Source organism: Cariama cristata, unplaced genomic scaffold, assembly GCF_000690535.1.
Source record: "Cariama cristata isolate BGI_N322 unplaced genomic scaffold, ASM69053v1 scaffold1907, whole genome shotgun sequence".
NCBI classification, from domain to species: domain Eukaryota; kingdom Metazoa; phylum Chordata; class Aves; order Cariamiformes; family Cariamidae; genus Cariama; species Cariama cristata.
Window position 1 is genome coordinate 1 of NW_009625846.1, and position 21,667 is coordinate 21,667.

Below are 21,667 nucleotides of genomic sequence, written 5' to 3' on the forward strand. Positions count from 1 at the left end.
TTAAGATTAATGGCCAATGTATTTTTCTGACTTACCAGAACGAACAGCAGCAGAAGCCCAAATGATGCATCAAAGCATCCTCAGGTATTTTGTTTCTCTCCCCACTACTCTTACTTGTCTGGCTTTCACTTGTGTTAAGATTAGGTTAAGGGCAATATTTCTAGCATGTATTTCTTCCTTGTTGGTGCAGTTGTTTGCCTCAATTATTATGTTACCTTTTCTTGATCATTTACACCAAGTGGTACCTTGCCCACTCCCAGGTTTATGGAATCATGTTCTAACTGAAGTGAGAATTTCCATACCCACATCACAAAGAAGTGCATTCGTACACCAGACAATCAGAAAGCTCTCTGACCAAATAAATACAAGCCTGTGTCAAGAGCTGCCATTCAGAAAACTGGGATGTAGAACTCCTACTGCTTCTCTGACCTGCTGTTATTCCATGGTCAATTCAGAATAATTTAAAAACACAATTCAAAAGATGGGCCGTACCTGTGTTAATACACTTCATGGAGCAACACACCATGTTTTAAAGAATACTTCAGTAACCTGTGGAAAGCTATCTAGGCATGGATCTCACATGCACATTTTACAAGCAAGGCAATCTACCACTCACTATTCGCTGACTGCCTAAACTTGACCAAAACATTCAGTGATAAAAATACGCTTACTCTGAATTCCTGCCAATAAGTAGAAATAAGTACCAGATCAGAGGCCCCTTTATGCCATTTTCAATTCTCTGCTCCACAGGAATGTTGGAATATGAGTCTAATAGGAGAGGTACTCACGCAATTTAGGTTAGGAATTCAGTTCAAGAGCCTGCTTCTCTCCATTAGCTAGACTGAGAACCCAGGGTCCTCATTCACACTCCTGATTTTCAGCGGTGTGAACATACCCTGTATTCCGCCCCGCCTTTTAAACTGGAAGAAGCTCAATCCAGGTGGCTACCAAAAGGGGACAGACCTCTATTTACTATCCAGTAGCTCATAGCAACACAGCAGATTCCCAAATGCAACAGGAATCACCCTGGGTTTAAGCATACTTGCCAGCAGCAGCACAACTTTGTCACTTTTTAATTCTAAGTGAATGAGGAATTGGATGGGTTAATGAAAGAAGTCTCCTACTGTAGCAGATGCTGAAAAATCAGTTCTTTGTCTTATCTAGTACAGAGGGAATCCCTTATGAGCAGGAACATGCATCACCCTGGTCAGTTTAACAGGCTGGAACAGTCAGCTGAGGTTCAGGTCTCCAAGGAGGCAGCAGAGGAACCCCCCCACCGGGCAGGGAATCGATTCCTGCATACGACCTTGCAGCCCAAAGGCATCTTGCAATGCGTGCACGCGGACCTGCTACTGACCTCTGTTCGGGCAGTGCACACATCTCTGCATAGTACTTGATCTTTGGTTCCGTTCCACTTGTCCGAAGGGTGGCAACACAACCGTTTTGAAATGTAAAAGTGATCATCTGACTGCTTTTACTCACTGGCAGCACCTACATAAAAAACAACATTTTATTATACAACACCCCAAACAACACAAAAATGGTGCTTTTTTGTTTGGTTTGGGGGGTTTTTTGCTGGTTTTTTGGGTTTGGGTTTTTTTGTGGGTTTTTTTTGTGGGATTTTTTTTGTTTTGTTAGGGGTTTGTTTTGGTTTGGTTTTGTTTTGTGTTTTTTTTTTTTTAATACAATATTCAGTACATACAAAGCTAAATAAACACACTGAAATCCCCTACAGTATACATCCACCAGCCAATGCAACACAGTAGAACGAGTTCTCAGCCTGTCAGGCCTATCGCCTAGATCAGACTCAGCATTTCAGGATAATGGGACTGCCTCTTACTCCCATTGGATTTCCAACATCTGTAAGCCTGCTAGACAGCTTAAGAGTTGCAGGAGCATCAAGCTCACTTTATTAGCTGAAGTTCATTCATTGTTATATCAAAATAGTCAACACAATAGCCAAGCCATTCCACATTCAAGCAGTTTTCTCCCCAGTAAATGTTGTTAAGCAGTCTCAATAGATGATGGTAATTACACTGTCAACTTAGTTGACATAGTACGTCTTTCTGTACAGTTTGTGGTGTATTTAACTTTCAGTCTCTTCAAAAACAGAACCTCTCCTGCAAAAATACTTTGTAACTCACCGATTTCTTATTTGGCTGGCTGCTATCATAGCCAGTGGTAATGTCTCGTACATGTAATATATTGTAAATACCACAAAATTTTGGATAAGACTGAGGGACATCAAAGTTCCGAAGTTTCTCAAATATCCTTTTGATAGTAGGAGGATCATAGCACAAGAAATAGGAAGTCTTTGATATGTGATATCCATACCTACAAGCAGATTAACATTTTCAGTTACAAGATTCAGAAGTTTTCTGTACATTTGGCACCTAAAGAAAGCCCTTGTTTGGAAAAGCAATAATAGAAAAAGAACATAGTTCTCACAGCTCTGGAAACAGGTATTCATATAGGCAAATGTTTGGACTCTGAAGCAGATTTCACTGCATTACTCAGATCATCTTAATCTATTTTTAAATTCAAGCAAAGGTTTCAGTTCCAAAGAAATACAAGCCAACCATTTGGCTAAGTGCAGCCTTGGTAGCCCCCCAGGAAATTAATAAGCAGTATCAATCCCACACCATCAAAAATTGTCTGCCGTAGCCATGTGAGCAACCACAAAACCACATTATTTCAACTACCTCTGAGGAAGGTGACTGATAATTTCATCCAACTTAAAATTACTATCCCCAATCAGACCTAACGCAAGCACTCACTAGGTGCAGCAAATTTCAACGTGCAAACATGGTTAAGTTGTTCTTCACTGTATTCCACCCACTCCTCATTCAACAGAGACCCTTCTCTGCAGTTTAAAAAATTAACCATGACTGAAAGATGAATTATTCTGTTATCACTATCATTGACAGCTTTTCAATCCAGCTGTGCAGAATTGTTTTTGATACAGTCGCATACAACAGAGCAAACTCCTGAGTGCCGTAAAGAGATAAATGCTGACCATTGTTTATGCTTCCTCGTTCCAAGTTTCTAAAGGCCACAGTCTGTCTTTCCGCTGGGTCGGCAGGAAAAGGAATGACATAGATGATTGCTGTAGTTGTGCCACCAGTTCCGTTAAAGCACAGGAACTCCTGCTGATGAACTGGGCTTATCACAGTACACGACTTAATTCTGACATAAACACGTTCCTCATTTTATTGCCGTGAATTGTGTCCATAGCTATTGAATACAGGCCATTCCTTTAACCTCTGTTCTATTACAATTCTCTGCCAGAACAGCACGTGATCTTCTAACAAACCCCAGATCATGTTTAAGTGAAAACAGCAAGTGTTTAAGGAGAGACACGTAGACCACAACTAAGATATAACTACCCATCATAAGACAAGAGAAGTAATACAGCATGAATCAGAGAGAAAAGTTTGCCCTGGTGGATCCATATGCAAAATTCTACTCTTTCACAATTTATTGCAGAAACACAATCGAAAGGGCCTCTTGAGCCCTTTGGGAGATAGGGTATTTATGTGGTATCTGTAATACTGAAGACTGTAGTCTATCACAGCACCAGAAAAAACAACTTACAATGAGAAAACATCTGAGGGATGTATTAAAATTATTTATTAGATTATTTCCAGCTCCAAAGTAGTTAAGTAGAACATACTAATGAAAAATACAACTTACGTTTCATATATCTCAATGAGTTTCTGTGCCAGTGTTAGGTTCCTGCCCTCCAGGTAGGCTGCCATTTCAGCTATGACCACAGCTGCACTTACACCATCTTTATCCAACACTGATGTCCCACACATGAAGCCTAGAAATAAAAAAATGGATTGTGGAAAAATAACCTGAGATACTATTACACTGGTTTACTTGATTGAAGTTTTAACCTTTTTCCTGTAAAAGAAAATTGTCCAATACACGTAAGCTGTTTTTATTACTGCATACGCATTCCCCTTTTCTAAGAAACCTAATTAACTTAGGGGTTATAGGGCTGGAAAGATAGGTGCTATAATCAACTAATTCCAGATTGATAACATCTGCTCTCTGAGGAGATCGCTCATAGTACAATGCTAAACATAAAAATTTGCTTGTTTTGTGCAAGCACACCAATACTGCAAAGAGTCTTGCCAGTAATGTCAATCAAAGGAACCCATACACTTCCATAAGGTATATAATGCTGTTCCTGCACATGTCAGGATTCCTCACATGTTCTGAAGTACAAGGGGACCCTGTACAGCTCCTGGAGGAACTGCAGTACTGGTGCGACGGACAGTGTGATTGAAGCAAGCCACCTCCCAGTTCCACACAGCCATCAATAGTGAGTCCTCACAGAGAGGACCTGTGAGATATTAAATTGATTAAGAACAGATTCTATGCTTAATCTCAGCTAAAAGGCCACAAAGCAACAGTAGTTTGGCTCTGACATCTCAGGACTTTCAACCTGTATCAGAACAGGCTTGTATCAGGAAGCTACACAAGCATAATACCAGAATCAGAGATTCATATATAATTTATTATGACAGTTGGCAAGTTGATTTGATAAGGGCAAAATACCAATACCAGTAACCACATGAACAAAAATGAAGTATTTTTGCATTCATTTCATAACTAAGATCACTCCTTTTTAGTCGCATTTCTCCCCCCTCAGTTCTCAACATTTTAAAGCGATATTAACATACATACCAATAGACTCTTCAAATGCAAAGAGAACTTCTTTTCCGTTATCTAGGAGATCTTTCACTCTGCTTCCAATCCATTTAAAACCAGGGAGTGTTTCCTGAAACAGGAGAAAAAAAGAAAAAAGAGAGTGCATTAAATACACATTTTCTGTTTAGTTTCCAGTCAAAGATGAAAGTATAGCCACTATTCCCTTCACTTTCGGGATGCTTCAGACTCAAAGAAAAAAATTATGTGTTCTGAATTTCTGGGTCAATGGGAAAGACCGTTGTAGAGTCAAAACACTAAAGCTTAAGGACATTTTTCTGATTTTCTTGAAATAGTTTCCCTGAATTTAAATCTAATTGACAAACAGAATACAGACAGTAAAGACAAACGTTAGACAAGTCATTATCTTCAGTTTAGGTTATGAATCTAAGGCAGAGTGTCAGTGTATAGCATTTTACTAGTGAATACTCAACTAGGACATGAATGTCAAATCAAGGAGCAAGCTTGCTTGAGAGACTGGTTCTCTGAGACCAGATAAGATCTCCCGTGGTGCTTATCAGATGAAACAACAGTGCAAAGCTATTCAAAAGGAAAAGTTACAGAAATACAAACATCAGTTTTGGGTGATGGGGGGGGAAGAGCACTGCTTGCGCTCTTCAAATCATGCAAAAGCAGTCAAAAGCTCAGGAACAGTCCTTCTGAGACAGGGGGAAGGTACAAAGAGGGGAAGCTTTTAGAGCAGACCAAGGGGTTCTGTGAATTCCTAGCTTTTTTTTTTTGCCTTTTTTTTTCTCTCCAGTCAAATGTGCCTCTCTCCAGAAGAAAAAAAAAAAAGTACGAATAGTATTTAGTGAGATAATGAAATCACTACAAGGCAGTGATATTCAACCTGATCACGCAAATCTGGATAGTCACTCAAAATGGTTTTCAGAGTTGCTTTCTATTTTAGTTTTTAATTCCTCATTGTACAGCAAAACATTTTTTCCTACTGCACATGGATTTAATTAAGATACGTATTAAAAAAGATCTGGCTCTTTGTACGTTTGTGCTAAGCTTTAGAGCACTTGCATCTCTTATGGCTAATATCCAACAGTCACAGAAATCAGAGCAAGTACTTAATTTGAATGCAGGAACTAAATAACTGTCACTCTGCAGGGGCACCCCCCATTTTCTTTTTTAGCAAGTCCTTTAAAGCAAGTACGTTAAAGATCCAAACATAAGAATCCTTCCTGTCTGTCAGAATTTGAAGTAAAACCAAATTCAAAACCTACTAGTGATCTGGGCACCTAAAGGAGCACTGTGTAACCTGTAAGTGTTACAAATCCACCAAAACACAGTCCATTTTTGTAGTAAACACACCGAGTCGCACAAACTTTCATTCTCTTACACAGAAGAATTTCTCTCTAGGAAAATAACCATAACAAAGGTATTTTTATTACATGTCATTTAGGTTTTAATTTTTGTCACTTGTTACAGCCTCCTTGTGGCTTTGCCTAAATTGCTATCTCAGTCTGCATTCACCGTAACATGCATTGAGAAACACTGCGGGTACTGAAATGAGGCTTGCCTAGGTAAAACAGCATTCTCTGCAAGTTGGAATGCATAAAAATCTCCCAGCCAAAAGACCGGAAGTCATTTGTCTATTTTTCATTTCATAAAGTTGTAAGTGGGGGTTTAGACGGAGAACATGGCAGTCAGATTTTCCCTTGCCAAGAAGACATCATAAAAAACCATACTCACTTCAAAGTGAAATCCCTCTTTAAGTGCAATTGCCCTCAAAATTTTTGAGGAGACTGTGGTCGCTAACATGTAAACATTCTTCACATCAGCATCTTCGGAGCAGTTTTCCTTCCAGCAAGAAAACATCCACCACCCAAACAAAGCTGCTAGCTCATTGCCAGTGAACACCTTCCAGCAGCCACTGCAGACAGGACAGAAAATGTAAGAGCTCCTTCAGGTTTCCCAGGAGCATCCGCTGAGGGGGAGATGTATTCTGCAGTCACTGGAACAACAGGAATCTCAGCACACTACTGACAAGCTGCTCTACACAAAGCCACCATACTGACAGCACTCCACATTTACCAGGTTTCAATGACTTACAAGCCCAGTGCATTCTGTTAGCAAGCAAAGATACTAATTAAGTATCCTTACTGTCAGCTTTAAAACAGCTTAGGCCTCTTTAATCTATCAAATAGAAGTATAGCAGTCTATACACTGCAGCCAGGCAATGCCTGCGCAACAGCGTATTATAGACAGTTACTTACACAATGATCAGAATTTTGGCCTGTTAGCGGAAGAAAAATAATTTCTATTCAATATGAAGCAGTCAGGGAAAAACAAACAAAAAAAGCCCCCAGCAGCTAACTGTTCCAAGGTATGGTTTGTTTGCTTAGAAGTGAAAAAAACAGTAACAAGAAGATTTTACTGTCTTTAGCAACCACTCAACTTTTCAGTTAAGTTTTATTTGGTCATTTACTGCAACACTGGTAAGGATTTAATCTAATCTCCAAGTTATTAACCGATTTTATTTGAAATACATTATTTCAGGTGAAGCTATACCAAAAGATGAAGCTAGCAAGAAAAAACATCCAAACAGCTAAGTTACAACAGGAAAGAACGGGTTGAAGGTGTGTGCCTGTCAACCATTTGGGGATATTCCGCAATTTTCACTACCTCTCCTGCAGAAAGAGATAAAATAAAGGGTCCCATCACTTACTTCTCCTGATGTTCTGCCACTGCTAGCCGATCTGCGTCTGGGTCAGTGGCCACTACTACTTTAGCATTTTCTTTCTCTGCAAGCCTCAATGACAACTCCTGGTGAGAGAAGAGTAGAGGGGAAAAAAAAAAATAAAATCACAAGAACAAATAAACCCACAGTCTTCCTACTTATAACGTGCAGCGAAAGAAAAATCTCATTTGGATTGTCCATTGTATTAACACCGCCGAAAGCCAGGTACTCCCCGCTCTCTCCCTGAATTTGTTTTTTAGCACAGTATCATATCCAAACAGAGGAAAGCTCATAGAAATCTGATGAAGTAGAAACAAAAGTACCAGCACAGATTCTCCTTCTTCAGGATTTGGGCATTTGACAGTAGAGAAGTCTGGATCTGGATCTTTTTGTTCAGGTACTGGAATGGGGGGCTGAAAGCCAAATGCTTTGAAAGCCAGCTGCACGTAGTCATGTCCAACTCCATGAAAAGAGGTATGAACAAACTTCAAATTTGTCTGCATGTTTAGCTCCCTGAGAAGGAAAAAAGAATTTCACTAAGATTTTAGTTATTTAAGAAGAATACTTTCATATGGGAAAGCAAAAGTAAAAGAAGATGCAATTACACTTCATACTATTCTGCCGATTTCTGCATTAACTTCAAAGAAGGTATGAATGAGAAGTGCTAATTTAGACTTTCACTAGAAATTGCTGGTTTAAAGCTTCTTCTCCTGGAAAATGAGATATTTACCTTCTTCTGAATCGGCTGAAAGTCTCCAAAGAATGAGTTGTTAATTTCTGCATCAAACTCAAGCTCTTCTTTCCACCATCCTGAAGATCTGGCTCTACTCTACCTACATTATTCATCCTCCTCCTTTTATTCTTGTCTTCTGCCCCACCTAACCTTCAAACTTAATTTTCTCACCTCTACTCCATGCATGTACACCCCATCTTTACTCTGAATTTCTCCATTTTATTCAGAATTCTTTGGGCATATTATTTGCATAAAATGGTTCACATCAGGGTGTTTTACAGTAGCCTACTGTCCAAAGGCAGGCTGCTTTATTGTCAGGAAGCATGCTTTAGTCCTAATGACAGCGATCATCCAATTTAATGTCACATCAGAGAAGCGATGGGGCAAGACAGAACAGGGAGATGACCAAAAATTATTCCCACCATGAGGAGCACAGAGCAATAGCCTCAAGCAGACAGTGATGTCTGCGGCAGAGTGGAGCACCCAGCTCCTGTGAACCATAAAGAGAGAAATCAACGCACTGATTTGTGACAATAAAAATCACTACAGCCAGGTCTGAAACTATTAAAATTTTGGAAGACAGTCCAATCCCCATACCCAAATCAAAAATGTTTATGTATGGCAGCATCACATGTTTTATTATTGCAGTCTGTCTATCAGCAGTCAGTTTTCCATGTATAATCCAGAGCTTTACTTAAAAACATAATTTAAGTACGTTTTGTTTTATACAATACCTATAATAACAGATCTTTTTCAGATCCTCCATGTAACAGTCACAAATTTTCTTCAGAGGATCCTGTCTAAGGGGACTGGTGTCTACTAGATTCTCATTCCAAGAGCCATTCCATGGTTCAACGCACTCTTCTATACATTTTATAATTTCCTTATCGTGAGGAGAGGTGATCTGTGCTCCATTTTCCCAATAAACCTGGTATAAATTTAAGGAAAATAAGACACAGTTTATTTACAAAGATTATTAACTTGATAAATTTTTAGCTGTAAGATTCAGCATACTTTCTACTTCTTGAAGTCATACAGAAAAGGCTAGCATCAGTCTGGCTTGATTCCCAAAAGTCATTTAGAATCACAGTTTACGATTTCAGTGATGTAACGACAGCTACTCAGCAACACGACATATTTTCAAAAAAGCTGGTATTTGACTAGTATGACTGAAATCATCAGGACGTGAGAAACCAAAACTGGGCACTTAGATTTGAGAGTGTTGTGCAAACTGTAACAGAAGAAAAACATTACCTTCTACACAGTCTGACGTTCCTTTTGAAAAAGAAGCATAACTTGTTTTTGAAGTCAAAGTAAAACAGATAAGCAGTGTGCCAAGGTACATGTTTTTCTGTAAGTGAACAACTGTAATCTTTCAGCTAGAAACACTATCAAACCCTGAACTATAAGAAGTCTTTGTTAAAGAATTATTTAGATGCCAGTTTTCCCACAGTTTGTTGCCAATAACATAGCTGAGTTCGCAGTGCAGACTTTCTACTCAGACCAATCTGTCGTCTTGTCCGCTGGTTTTCATGAAACCCATAGATACTCAGTATCTTCAAAAGTATGGGTTTGTTAAGTTTCGTTAAAATTGTCCAAAACCTTCAGAAGCTGCTAAATTCACAGAGGAAATAGTGAAAGATAAAACAATTCTTATGAAAGACTAGGAAAAAAAAAAATATTCTGATACAAAACATTTTACTGTTCTCAAAGACACAAATGTAACAGCTTCTTGACAAACGAAGCACACTGAAAACAGATGTGGCTTATTTTCTTATTCATTGCTATACCTAAGCAAAAGTAAAGGCTAGTGTAGTACTTTACAACTTGTTCTACAGAGGACAAGTGCAGCACGATCAACTCCAAGAGTTATCTCTGTGCAGAGTAAGACTGGTTTTCCTATCATTGCCATTACTCACAAACCTGTTACAAAACTTCTAGAATGCTAAGGTTAGTTAAAATTTTCAGTTTAGTTCAGATTCTTGTAAAGTTTAGAAAGGAAATACTGTGTTACAATACTGCATAAGCAGCATTTGCCATTATGGATGGTTATACTGTTCCAAGCTTTCAAAATTAAGCTACCCAGCTCTCACTCAATGCCCAGAAAAACAACCTTACAGGGAGCAACACACTACTGCCAAGTTTTATTAATCAACCCTTAAACTGTCACCATCTTCAGCACAGTTACCTACCGCGCAGACTAATTTACCTAAGTCCTAGCTTAGTTTTAAACTCATTTTTAAGTTTAAGAAGTGAACACATAATAAATTGCTTATGCATTTTTTCAACTGCCGATTAGACTCTATGGAACGTCATAACAGACTTGTGCTCAAGATACACGAGCAGCATGGTCTTAAGTTCTAGTGACAGAAGAAAGTGTGTGTAATTCAGGTTACAGAAGGATGAATTACTTCAAATCATTTCTCCTTCTAACGTACACACATGCACGCTCCAGAAGAAGCCTCTCCACTGTAAGAGTGGTGAGGCATGGCAGAGGTTGCCCAGAGAAGCTGTGGCTGCCCCATCCCTAGGAGTGTTCAAGGCCAGGCTGGATGAGGCTTTGAGCAGCCTGGTCTGGTGGGAGGTGTCCCTGCCCAGGGCAGGGGGGTAGAACTGGATGGGCTTTAAGGTCCCTTCCAACCCAAACCCTTCTGTGATTCTATCTTAAGTCAAATGCCAAAGGCACGTAGGTAATACTGGAAACCATCTGGCTGCGACATGCTATGAACTTCAAGTTCAAGCCTTACCTTGTATCCATTGTCCTCCTTCCGGTTGTGGGACGCTGTGATCATCACACCAGCCACAGCTTTGAGCTGCTGTACAGCATAGGGCTACAAAGGAAACCCAGAAATGTCAATTTACCTAAGAGTTCTGTGGCTGGCACAAGTGACATTATGTTATTAGGAGAGTAGATCCTATTAGAGCAATAGGATGCTACAGGAGAAGTGGCACTTAATGTTTCACCAGTTTATTTGAAAATTGTATACATGAATGCTCATCATTCTGTTTCCTGTAACTAGTAATAGAGGGAGAGCTCGATCTGTTTTGTTGCATAGGAACATTATTCCATTTATCAATTACATAGTTAACAATTGTTAACTGGACAACTAAAGACAGTCTACACTCAGATTACACTAGTATTTAGGAGAAAACAGGTTGAAACAGACTGAAGGAATTCACCAAAAGGGTTGTTGAAAAACAAGTTACAAGTATTTCCGGCTAAAGAGCATCCAGTCCTTTCAGTCCTCCCCTCAAAACAAGATCCACAGCATACACAGCAAAAGCTTACAGAATAGAAAACAAGGGTTTAAAACCCTACAAGAAAAAGCTCCTGTTACTAGAACAGAAAGAGCCATTTTTTGAGATATTAAAAGCAGAAGCAATTCTTCATTTCTTCCATTCTCAACAGCGTAAGTCTTATGTCCAAAAACATACAGGCTCTATATATGTGTATATATATCCACACATGCACACAAATACCAACCCTGACCCTTATGACACTCAGCTGTTTAAGCACAGAATAAAAGAACAGCAGAACGCTTCACCTGTAACTAATAGAGCAAAGCCTGGGCTGTAATAACTATTGCCCTCGCATAGCAGCCTAGGGTGAAATGCGATTCTATTGATTATCTGCACACAGAATTCAGCGACATTCTTGTTACAGCCTCCTTGAAGAGCCAAGTGTACCAAGCAGCCTCTATTTTTCTGTTTAAATAACAGAATTTAAGAAGAAAATTGCTAGTTCACATTTTTAGTAGACTTTCAAATACTCCCTTAACTGCATGGTTCAACAACAAAGAGAAGATTGACCTACCACAAACGGTGTAGGGACATACGTAGAAAAGAAGTATACAGGTACATCTTTAGCCAGCAGGACTGCAGCAGTGAGCTTTGCAAGTCTGTCAACACGAAAAAGAAAACATCCAGTCAACACAACTCCCTATGACAATCCAGTAGTCATATGACATTACCGTTACCTTCATTTCACTTGTTTCTTAAATCTCTCTATTGTTTTTTTTTGGGTTACACTAAGAGTAGTATCCTACAGTTTGTACAGTTAATGTAATACAGTTTTCAGGGTGTAGAATCCAAGACAGCATTTTTATTTGTTGCTTGAAGAGCGCAAGGCACTTCAGTCAACCACATAAATAAACCAGTGGTATCAAAAACAAAGATACAGAACCTACTGATTTGACACTTGTCCTTCATTCAAGGACAGAACCAATCTCCCAGAAAGTTTAAAGTGCCAGATGCCTGCAACAGCAGGTTTGGAAAAGGATTCAGTATCCCACACGGCAAAGCTTGTTTGCCAGCCTCGTTCAGCAGCTTCAGACAATATCCATGACGCAGACCTATTCCTGAAATATATTTCTGCAAACCAGTACACTCTTATTCCAGAAACAATAACAGCACCCATGTTTTTAAACCTTGCCTTTATAATAAGCTTTTGCTTTCAAACAGCAGGGAAACTCATTCTCTTTCATGTAACTCTTTGATACAAAACTGTTCAAATCAGGCACACACAGCTCAGCGGTTACTGGGAAATCTCAGAGTGAAAACAGATGAGAGATTAAGTAGTGTAAGTCTGCTTTGCTCACTTGTTTTTACAGATAAGCATTAATACTTGCTTCCTTATCTCCCATGATGAGTATACTGCAGTCTAAGTTTCAGTTACTCAGAATTTCACTGTAGCACCTATCAAATGCAACCTGAAACCACTTAAAAGAGTTTGAGAGCTCAGCTTGTAGCTGAAGCTATTGAAATTTTGCTTGTGTATCAGAATGGTTTACGTCAACTTAATTATGGGATACAGCCGGACAGTCTGCCATCTCCCTCGACGCTGGAACTGATGCAAAGAAAGGGGCACTCCTGCTCACATAGCACTGGATAAGCACGCCAATCCAATTGAAAACACTCTCTTGGGAAGGTTCAATTTGATTTTGGCACTACTGTAACCCTGTGTCATTGGAAGGGGACAAAAGAAACACATAGTTGAGAACTGATTTGCTCCTTTGACATGTGAAACACAACTGCGCCGTCATCAAGTCTGAATTCCAAGCTTTGTGTAGCTGAAAAGCAATGTTTTTCTTACACTTCCACATTTTTAAGCTGTGCATGACCCAGACAAACTGGGGAAAAGCCTTTCAGACACAGTGTAGCAGATGAGTTTAAAACCCTTATGCCAAAGCCTGGCGGATAATGTGCCACGCACACCTGAAGACCAGACAGGAAGGTGCAGAGGCAGACATCAGGGAAATGGAGAAGTTATTAGAAGACAGTCACTAGATTCTCTGCTCTATTATAACAAGAACTTTTACATCCCTAGAACATTAAATGTTGACAAAAAAAGTTAAAAACCCTACACCAGTTACAGCTATTAACTACATTAACTGCAATAATTAACTACTCATTAACTAAATAATAATGACGTACTGGGTTGGCTTTTTTTTTTTTAAGGCATGCCATTACATCATGTGTTTAGCTCCCCAAATGACAAGGGGTTAGGATTCCTTATACAATTCAGAAAGCAGTTCTTTTACAGATTCTCTCTCCCCTCTCCTTGCAAAGGGCACTACTTGGCATCACTGGAAGTCTATGCTTTAAGCATTCCAGGTAAAATATTCCCAATGTGGAAATACACTGAGATTGCAGACTAGGATGAGGGTACCAAAACACCAGGTTACAGTAGGCTGCAGGTAGAATTCTTCTCCCCTAGGCAAGCTTAAATCAGATGCGTAATATGAAAGAATGACAGTGTTAACAACAGCGCAGTAACTTTTAGTGATTTCAAGCTAGATGCTAGTATTCTGAATTTACCTTCACATTCAAATTTCTCTCCAGGTATATCAACTTCTTAATGTCTGCCTAATGTTCTTGTGCATTTAGATTGTAAATTCTTTGGTGAAGTGACTAGCCTTACATTCCACATTTGCTGGCAACTGGTATTATAAAGGCTTTAGTCCATGCCTCTCTTCATTACTATTTAAACGGACTAAAGGAGGGCAAGGAGTGTGCATGGTTCATGACAAAAATATTCTGACAGAATGGAATGCATTTAAAGCCACAATTTAATTTCTAGTCTTGCAAATGTAATCAATACTCATACTTCTTACTGCTGCAGTTGCTGGTCACCTGACCTCGTGTGTCATATCCAACAACAAAGCCTCTCTGCTTAAAGTCTGAAAAACACCTCTCAAGATACTTGTAGATCCCCTGAAAAGAAAAAAGAAGAAAAAAAAGTAGGGAAGAATTAGCTTTAATGCAGCATACACAAATATTAAAAATGATCTTTCATAGGATGTATAAAGTCAGTAGACAGCAAAAACATCACAATATTCCCAAAAGCAGCATATTTATATTTCCCCAAAGTGTTCACAGAAAAAAAAGAAAGCAAACAGAGGAACAGTTGTGGAAAATAAAAGCAGTACAACAATAACTGACCAAACAGCATAAACAGAAAGCTCGAGGCAGCAAAATCCTCAAGCAGCAAAGACTTGTTTTCAATCCGTGCTGTGCTTTTACGTATTCAAACTATCTTCTTAAAGACCCAATTGATAAAAACCCATTTTTTGAAAGTCCATCCACTCAGGCAATATAAGGCTAGGGCTAGTCAGTGCTAGTCTTCAGCCTTGCGTTCACAGTACAAGTCAGACACCTTTTCAGCACTGCTTCCAAAGTGTTAGTTCTAAACTTGCATTAAAAGGATGCTTTGTCCTTATGCACTTTTTCAAACAAAAGTTTATTACTAGTAATCTGTCCACCTGGAGCAGGTCAAAGTCCTCGATTTATATACTATGTAGATACCATAGCACAAATACAAGCTGTCTTCTATACATCAATGCAGAACATTTCTAATGGCAAGATAACAGAGGAGACCTCCGTGCAGGGAGAAGAAAGGGGAGCAGATTGAAGGGAGTAAATTTTTTAAATGCATTGGGAGTGAGGAGCAATATGTGCTGAAACATACACAAGAGAAAACCAAACAGCCTCGCAGTCAGCCAGCCCTTCTTTTCCAAACAGGAGAAGATAGGTGCTCTTTGTAATAGTGTATTAGATGGCAGCTTCACCTTCCCCCCGGTCTTCACATCCATTCATTTCCCACTTACAATCTCCCTGGAGATCCATCACAGAAACAACCCAGGATGGATCAGCAGTTTTAGACAAAAAGTTGGAAGCATTACTGTTAATGGAAGTTTCCAGAGGCTACAGTTCACTACAATCAAAGCAGCCTTCCCTAACACAAACACAGTACTGTGAACTTACCACAGCCAAGTTTAGCCTAAAAAGGCTACCCCTTATGAAGGTACAAGTTTCCTCTTGATAGAAGGAGCGTGGGTGTTTCATACCAAAATTAAACAGAATTTTCCCCCAGTATTAAGTGTAATTCTCTGCAATGTTCTTATTTGGATGTGACTCGGTATCACCAACAAGCAATCTCTCAACTGGAAAGGTAGCCTGACTTCTACCCATGCAATCCAGTTCAGCTTAATTTTTTTAATGGTTCTTGCCCTTTCCACCAAAGAATGTGCTTCAAAGCATGAACAAGTGGATACGGGCATCTCTTTGGAGAACTATTTAAGCTGTAGATGCAGTGCGTCTATAGAGGGATTCCCAGAGAGAAAAAAAAATTTTAAATAAATAAAAATCTTTGAATACTGACAGAACTAGAAGCTGTGCTATGGCACGATCGCCAGCTGAAGTCACCTTCACACTGACCTGAAATGTGTTGATATACAAACATTCACACCGCCCTGACAACTTCCCAACAACTTTCATTCACAGTTTTAAAGAGGTAAGAGAGAAAGGAATGGGGAAAACTTGAATAAGTTTGACTTGAACAGATCGAGTAACATTGAAAGAGATGAACAGCACATTTCTTACCAACAGATCCCTTATTTAGGCTAGTGGTACCTTGAAGTCAGAGCACTTTGCAGAGTTATCTGAACTAGTTCCTCAAACACCAAAAAATTGCATAAAAAAGACAAAATTTATGGAAGAAGCAGGACCATATTAGACAAACTGGTATTAGTTAGAAGCAGAAAACAGAGGTGTATAAACGTTTTCAGAAGCAGCATGAACCAAGGTAAGTTCAGCTAGAACAACTAATACTCCTGTCCACATAAGAAAGTCAATACATTACAAACATTCTTTACAAATGTAAAACTGTTACACATGATTTCTATTTCATACCTACCACCCAGGAGCTCTCCCTCGATGGCAGAGGCATCCCTTGAACCTTCTGGCAACCCCAGCATCTCTAGGATCCTGCACATCAAATTTCTTCCTCCCCCCTTACTTCCCCATGACAACCATGACAGCTGGTTTGGCTTTTTGGCTCTAATGCTCACACCCTTAGACATCTCCCAGCTTTCCATTCCCTCATTCCTCCAACACAGAAGAACGGATTTTATTTTTGTTGCAAAGTAAGGGCCTATACTGATCCTTTTAGCAGATTTGATCTTCTGTACCTCCTCCCCTGCACCTCCTCCCAGCTATTTCTGTCTGAGCATTTTTTGGCAGCTATTGGGTGCCACTACAACCTAAGTAACGCTCTTCTCAGAGGTGAGGCGAGATTTTTTTCCTAGGACATCCTCTTAAACCAGCTTCACTGTTTGACATGGATCAAAAGATTTCATATGAATAAGACCAGGAATGTCTCTACTTTCTGCCATGGAGAAGTTTTGTTTAAAGTTAAGACAACACAATATGCGGTACAAGAACAAAATACCTTAAGCTTAGCCAAAGGCCCCACAGCTGAAATCAGTCCAGCCCTACTGGACTTGTTTACTATCCAAATAGCTTTATTAAAGCCGCAGGAAACAAAAATAAAAAAATGACAGCAAGAGGAAGTGAATGCAGAGACTCTCCACTATCTGAACCCTCTACTCCAGTCCACATCTATTTTCTTCCAGGTGTCATTCTCCCTTTCTCAGGGGGCAGTTAGTAACTCCAACACCTCTTGGGATAAGTCCCTTCCTTAATAAGTTTCTCAATTTAAAGAATTTCTATTTCCTTTTTACAAGGCTCGGGCTTTGATAGTGTCCCCATCTAATTTCTCCTGGGATAGCTACTGCTTCGAAATTGAAGATATCCAAGTCAACATCTTGCCATTACATACCTGGTGATAACAACTTATTAGCAAGTGTCAGCATACAACTGTGTAACCACCTCCATGGATCTAAACCAAAATTCTCTTGAGGTGAACTGAAGTATTACAACTACTTATACTACTGTGCAGTTCAGGTGATTTCCGTATATAAAATTCATGGCTGCTCCTAGAGCCACATTTTAAATAATCCCCTCGCATGTCCAGTCCCTTATGATCAATTTCAAAAGGGAAGTGAGGGGAAAGGGATGGTATCAAGAATGGGATGGGAACATTTTTGGTTGATGAAATCAAGAGAGTAACAGCTTCATGAAGTCCAGTTTTTAAATCTTTCAGCTATTAGCTTTAGCTTTGCTTATATAGCAACAGGAAACTCATAGCAATGATGCAAAGATGCCAGGTTTTGTCATAGTGGAAGTCAGTGAACGGGTTACTTACCTAGTAGGAAAAGCAGTTAGTTCAGAAAAATACTTGAGCAGGAAAATCTAGGCTTTGTGTGTAGCTTACGTACCTACAATCTTCAGAAGAGTCAAAAGCAACTTGGATATTCTGTACCTTTCTGGATCTGACTTTTCATGAGATCATTATAATCACGCAAACGAAGAACACAGCATGCGTTTAAGCATGCAACTTAACTATGGTTTATTTTAATTGAAGGAAATATTTCAGTTACACTGAAGTCTACTTTTTTGAATGACCATTTATTCCTGTAGCAGGTAAGGACAAGTATAGAGACAGGGTTGCCCATTTTCAGATTAGGTTCAGCAAAACTGTGAAAGTCATCAGCTTCTGAAACAAGAGTACTCAAACAAAGATTACATCTGATGCAGTTTACTTCAGAAACAAGTTCTAATCCACTTCCCAGAGATTGCTTTTTCTAGCTTGATATATTGCTTTAATAAACAACTAAAAATACAAGCTCTACAGAGGGAGCAAACAAACACAACCCACCTTGTTATTTTCAGAAAGCAGTAATGCCCACGAAACTGAACTTGCGAACACATTCCCCGCTGACCAAAACGAAACTTTTCACTTTCTGCCAAGAACGCGTATCAGCCAGCCAATCCAAGCTCAGTCACGCTTGCACAAGACTGGAAACACAAAGGCAACATGCAACGTTCACGTGCTCAGAGCACGAGCGACTTCAAATTCAACAGACTGCACAGGCCAAAAAGTGACTATTCTTAATTTCCTCTGCATTATGTTTACCCTGCTTCAAAGAAAAGTGGACTTGTTTAAAGCAACTTGGCTACTCTTAACAATTCCACCACTGGCAACAAACTGCTAGTTTTTAAACTATTTTTTTTTCTTAATCTCTTCATCTCATTCCCACTGGATCAGTGGAAACCACCCGTACCACATCAGTAAGTTTTGTTCACATCATTACAGTATTTGTAGCAGTTGAGTTTGGCATACTCAGATCAGTAAGGCTAGAATTAAAGGAAGCATCATTCTAAGATGTGTCCAGTTTACAGGTTAGAAGCACAAAGAAAACTGTTAGACCCAGATGATACTGAAGAGGAAAAGTGGTCAGATACAAGGTTGGGTTTCAAACCCTACCAACAAGCTCCAACATGTTACGTCTTTTCAAAGCCTGTACAAACAGCTACTGGAATTTGGTTTCACCGCGAGAGTTTGGGCTCCAGTTGTACGAGTCAGACTTTAGCAGCACCAAACAGCTTAACAGAGCCCCAGTGGTTCCGAGTTTTAAGCACATCATTTCACCCCGAGCCAATAGAAAACAAATTGTTTCAGTCACGTCTGCTGAGGGACTTCTATCACAGTATTAACCTGCAAAGTGACAACTATTTTAAAATGTTTAATTACACAGTATTAAATGAGAGATTTTATCAACTCTTCGTAAATCATATAATAAAACACCTTTTATCATATGTCTAGAGCTCCATTTATAAAAAAGTACTTGAGAAAGTAAATAAGATTCAGTAGGTTTGCCATACGAAAACTTTTTATTGATGTTCCAAGTACCATGGTTACAAATAGATCTGTTCATTATATTTTCAATAGTCAAAGCTAAAGGTGGGAACAGATAAGATGTTTCAGCATATTCAATATACACAGTCCAAACCCATTTGTATTTTATATGTCCGTCAGGAAAGGAAATACGGAACATCCATTTTCTGACTCACGCTATTCGTTTTCAAAAGGATTCAACACTTCTCTTTCCTTGCCTCCCACTGCCTTCACTGGGGTGAGAGAAAGCTGTATTTTGCAGGTTAAGAACCCAACTGCTTTTTGCTTAATATTTACCACAACAAAGTATGTGCAAGAATGACTATCGAAGTCAGGAATGATAGTTTAACAGGACTACAACCCTAGGTAAATCAATGTTCAAATTAAGACTCTTCTTTCACATGCTCAAAGTCTGCATAACATCAGATCAATTTCAAATGTACTCTGAATTAATTTCTTATGAAGTTTAGTTGTGAAAAGTAGGTATTTGATCTACTTGTTTGGGGGAAAAATTGATAGAGGAAAACATCAGCTGAAAAGCACCCTGGTACTGTACAACAAGCAAATTTAAGAACAAATCCAGTATGAGACAGTAATATAGAAAAGGAGCATGGATCACTTTTCAAAAACTAAATCAACATCAGCTGTTCCTTCCAAAGGTCTTTATAGAAAAGGTAGAGAAAGAAATGAAACAACTGGGGACCAAGTTCTTTGAGAAAGAATATATCATCTGCCCTTGCACAAAACAGCTCTTCCAAGAAAAGCAGAGATGATTAGGCCTTATATTAACCAACAGGTTGATTTATTTGGACGATCAACACACACACCCCTCATTAACATTGCTTGAAAGAGAGGCAGGGAGGGAAACGGAGAAGAGTCTTAACGCTTTCCAGCCTTCTGCTGGCATGCAAGACCAAAATCAAAGGAAAGAAGGAGGGTAAAAGATAGTGAAGAAACAAGTCCAGGAAATTGCATTTCTGGTTGTTAATCAACTTAAACAGCTAGTCAAAAGAACCTAAAACATGGTTCAAGGAAAAGATGTGTCAGCAGTGAAGGGTCTCTGCCACCAGTCTTCCCCACCACAGTACATGTATCATTCATGACTCCATGGCAGCCTTCCTCCAGCTCCTCAACTTCACGTACCAGCTTTTGCACCCTTCTAAATGTACATCCAACACGACCATCAAGCGGAGCCTAGTCTCTGGCAGAGGTGCAGGAAATTAGGACTAAAGCCTCTCTGGCCAAAACTTTACCCCACAGGGGCACCCATCCCATCAGACCCTTTCCAACAACACAAATATACAACCACCAAAATGGCAGTCAAGATCTACATCCAAGTTCCAAGACCTCCCTGTCTGTAGTCAAACCAAGGGGTCCATCCCAAAACACTCTACTCCAAACTTCAAAGAACCAGCCCTCAAAAAGATCAACATCTGTTTACAGTGTTTACTTAGCAAATAATTCTCTAACCCAAATAGTAAATCATAGATAAACCATGAATCATTGACCTCTCCGATAGTGTACGTAACATAAGATTTGCAGTTTGAGAGTTTAAGTTCGTATCTCAAATTACTTTCTTGCATCTCTACTTAAAGTGCCAAGAGCTACAGAGCTACAATAATGCCAGTGCACTGAAGCACAATATTTTCTACAATTATCTAATCCAGTTGTAGGTAACACAATCAGTGTTACTGGAAGGGTGCCCCAGAAGTTAAACAATTTACAATACAGATGTTCTTCACAGTCAGTCTACATTTGCTTTTTCATCTTGCTTCCCATTCATTTTCTTAGTAAAACCTGCTATTTTTGTATAGTTATTCACAACTTCGGCTAAAAGGAAAGAAAAGGCTTGTTTGGTCGAAGGTGGGTTTGCTTTTTGGGTTTTCTTGGTTTTTTGTTTAGTTTTTGACAAATACTAGAAGTTCTTATGACAGCTAATGATTTCCAACTACAGAGGAGTTTAACAGAGTTTAACGACCGGCCAAATTCCAGTGGAAGCGATTATATTCTGCCTCCTAGGATGCTGAGTTAAACCTGTTCAAGCTACTTTAATTTCATTCAGCACTAAACACTTCATGCTATCACTCTACTGTTGAATGGCTGCTGTGTTTCACCCTCAGCTTGTATTTCAGCGGTGCACTATATGAGCCAAACACCTACTGTGAAACCATTCAGTCCTCCCCTGTACAACTATTCAGCTTACCTGTGTTGACTGGATCACTGTAAGATCATTAATGTAGCAAAAGCCTGCTCCCATAGCAGAGCGAAGCCCGGCAGTCCCAAAGGTCAGCCTGCAGCAGAGACGATCCCGTAATTCTTTATGCTTTCCATTCTGTAACAAGCTTTCAATCTGTTCTTTTGTTTTTTGGTTCTGCAAAAGAAGATGAAGGTCTTCATTTAGTTCTCGAAATCAGGATCTGAACTATATATGCTCATTGTCTTTAAATAATTC

At 39.4% G+C, this 21,667-nt stretch overlaps 1 protein-coding gene across 1 annotated transcript; it reads right to left on the bottom strand.

The window, feature by feature from the left end:
• Window positions 1-1,346: 1,346 nt before the first annotated feature.
• PGM2L1 (phosphoglucomutase 2-like 1) lies at window positions 1,347-21,618 on the bottom strand (the record flags this gene model as incomplete). The annotated part of the gene is made up of 12 exons (XM_009703751.1): window positions 1,347-1,491; window positions 2,145-2,334; window positions 3,694-3,823; window positions 4,696-4,789; window positions 6,418-6,598; window positions 7,394-7,491; window positions 7,729-7,918; window positions 8,873-9,066; window positions 10,886-10,969; window positions 11,953-12,037; window positions 14,245-14,351; window positions 21,419-21,618. Coding segments are annotated over 12 exons (1,698 nt in total), but the record flags the coding sequence as incomplete, so codon positions are not given.
• Between the last annotated feature and the right edge of the window lie 49 nt (window positions 21,619-21,667).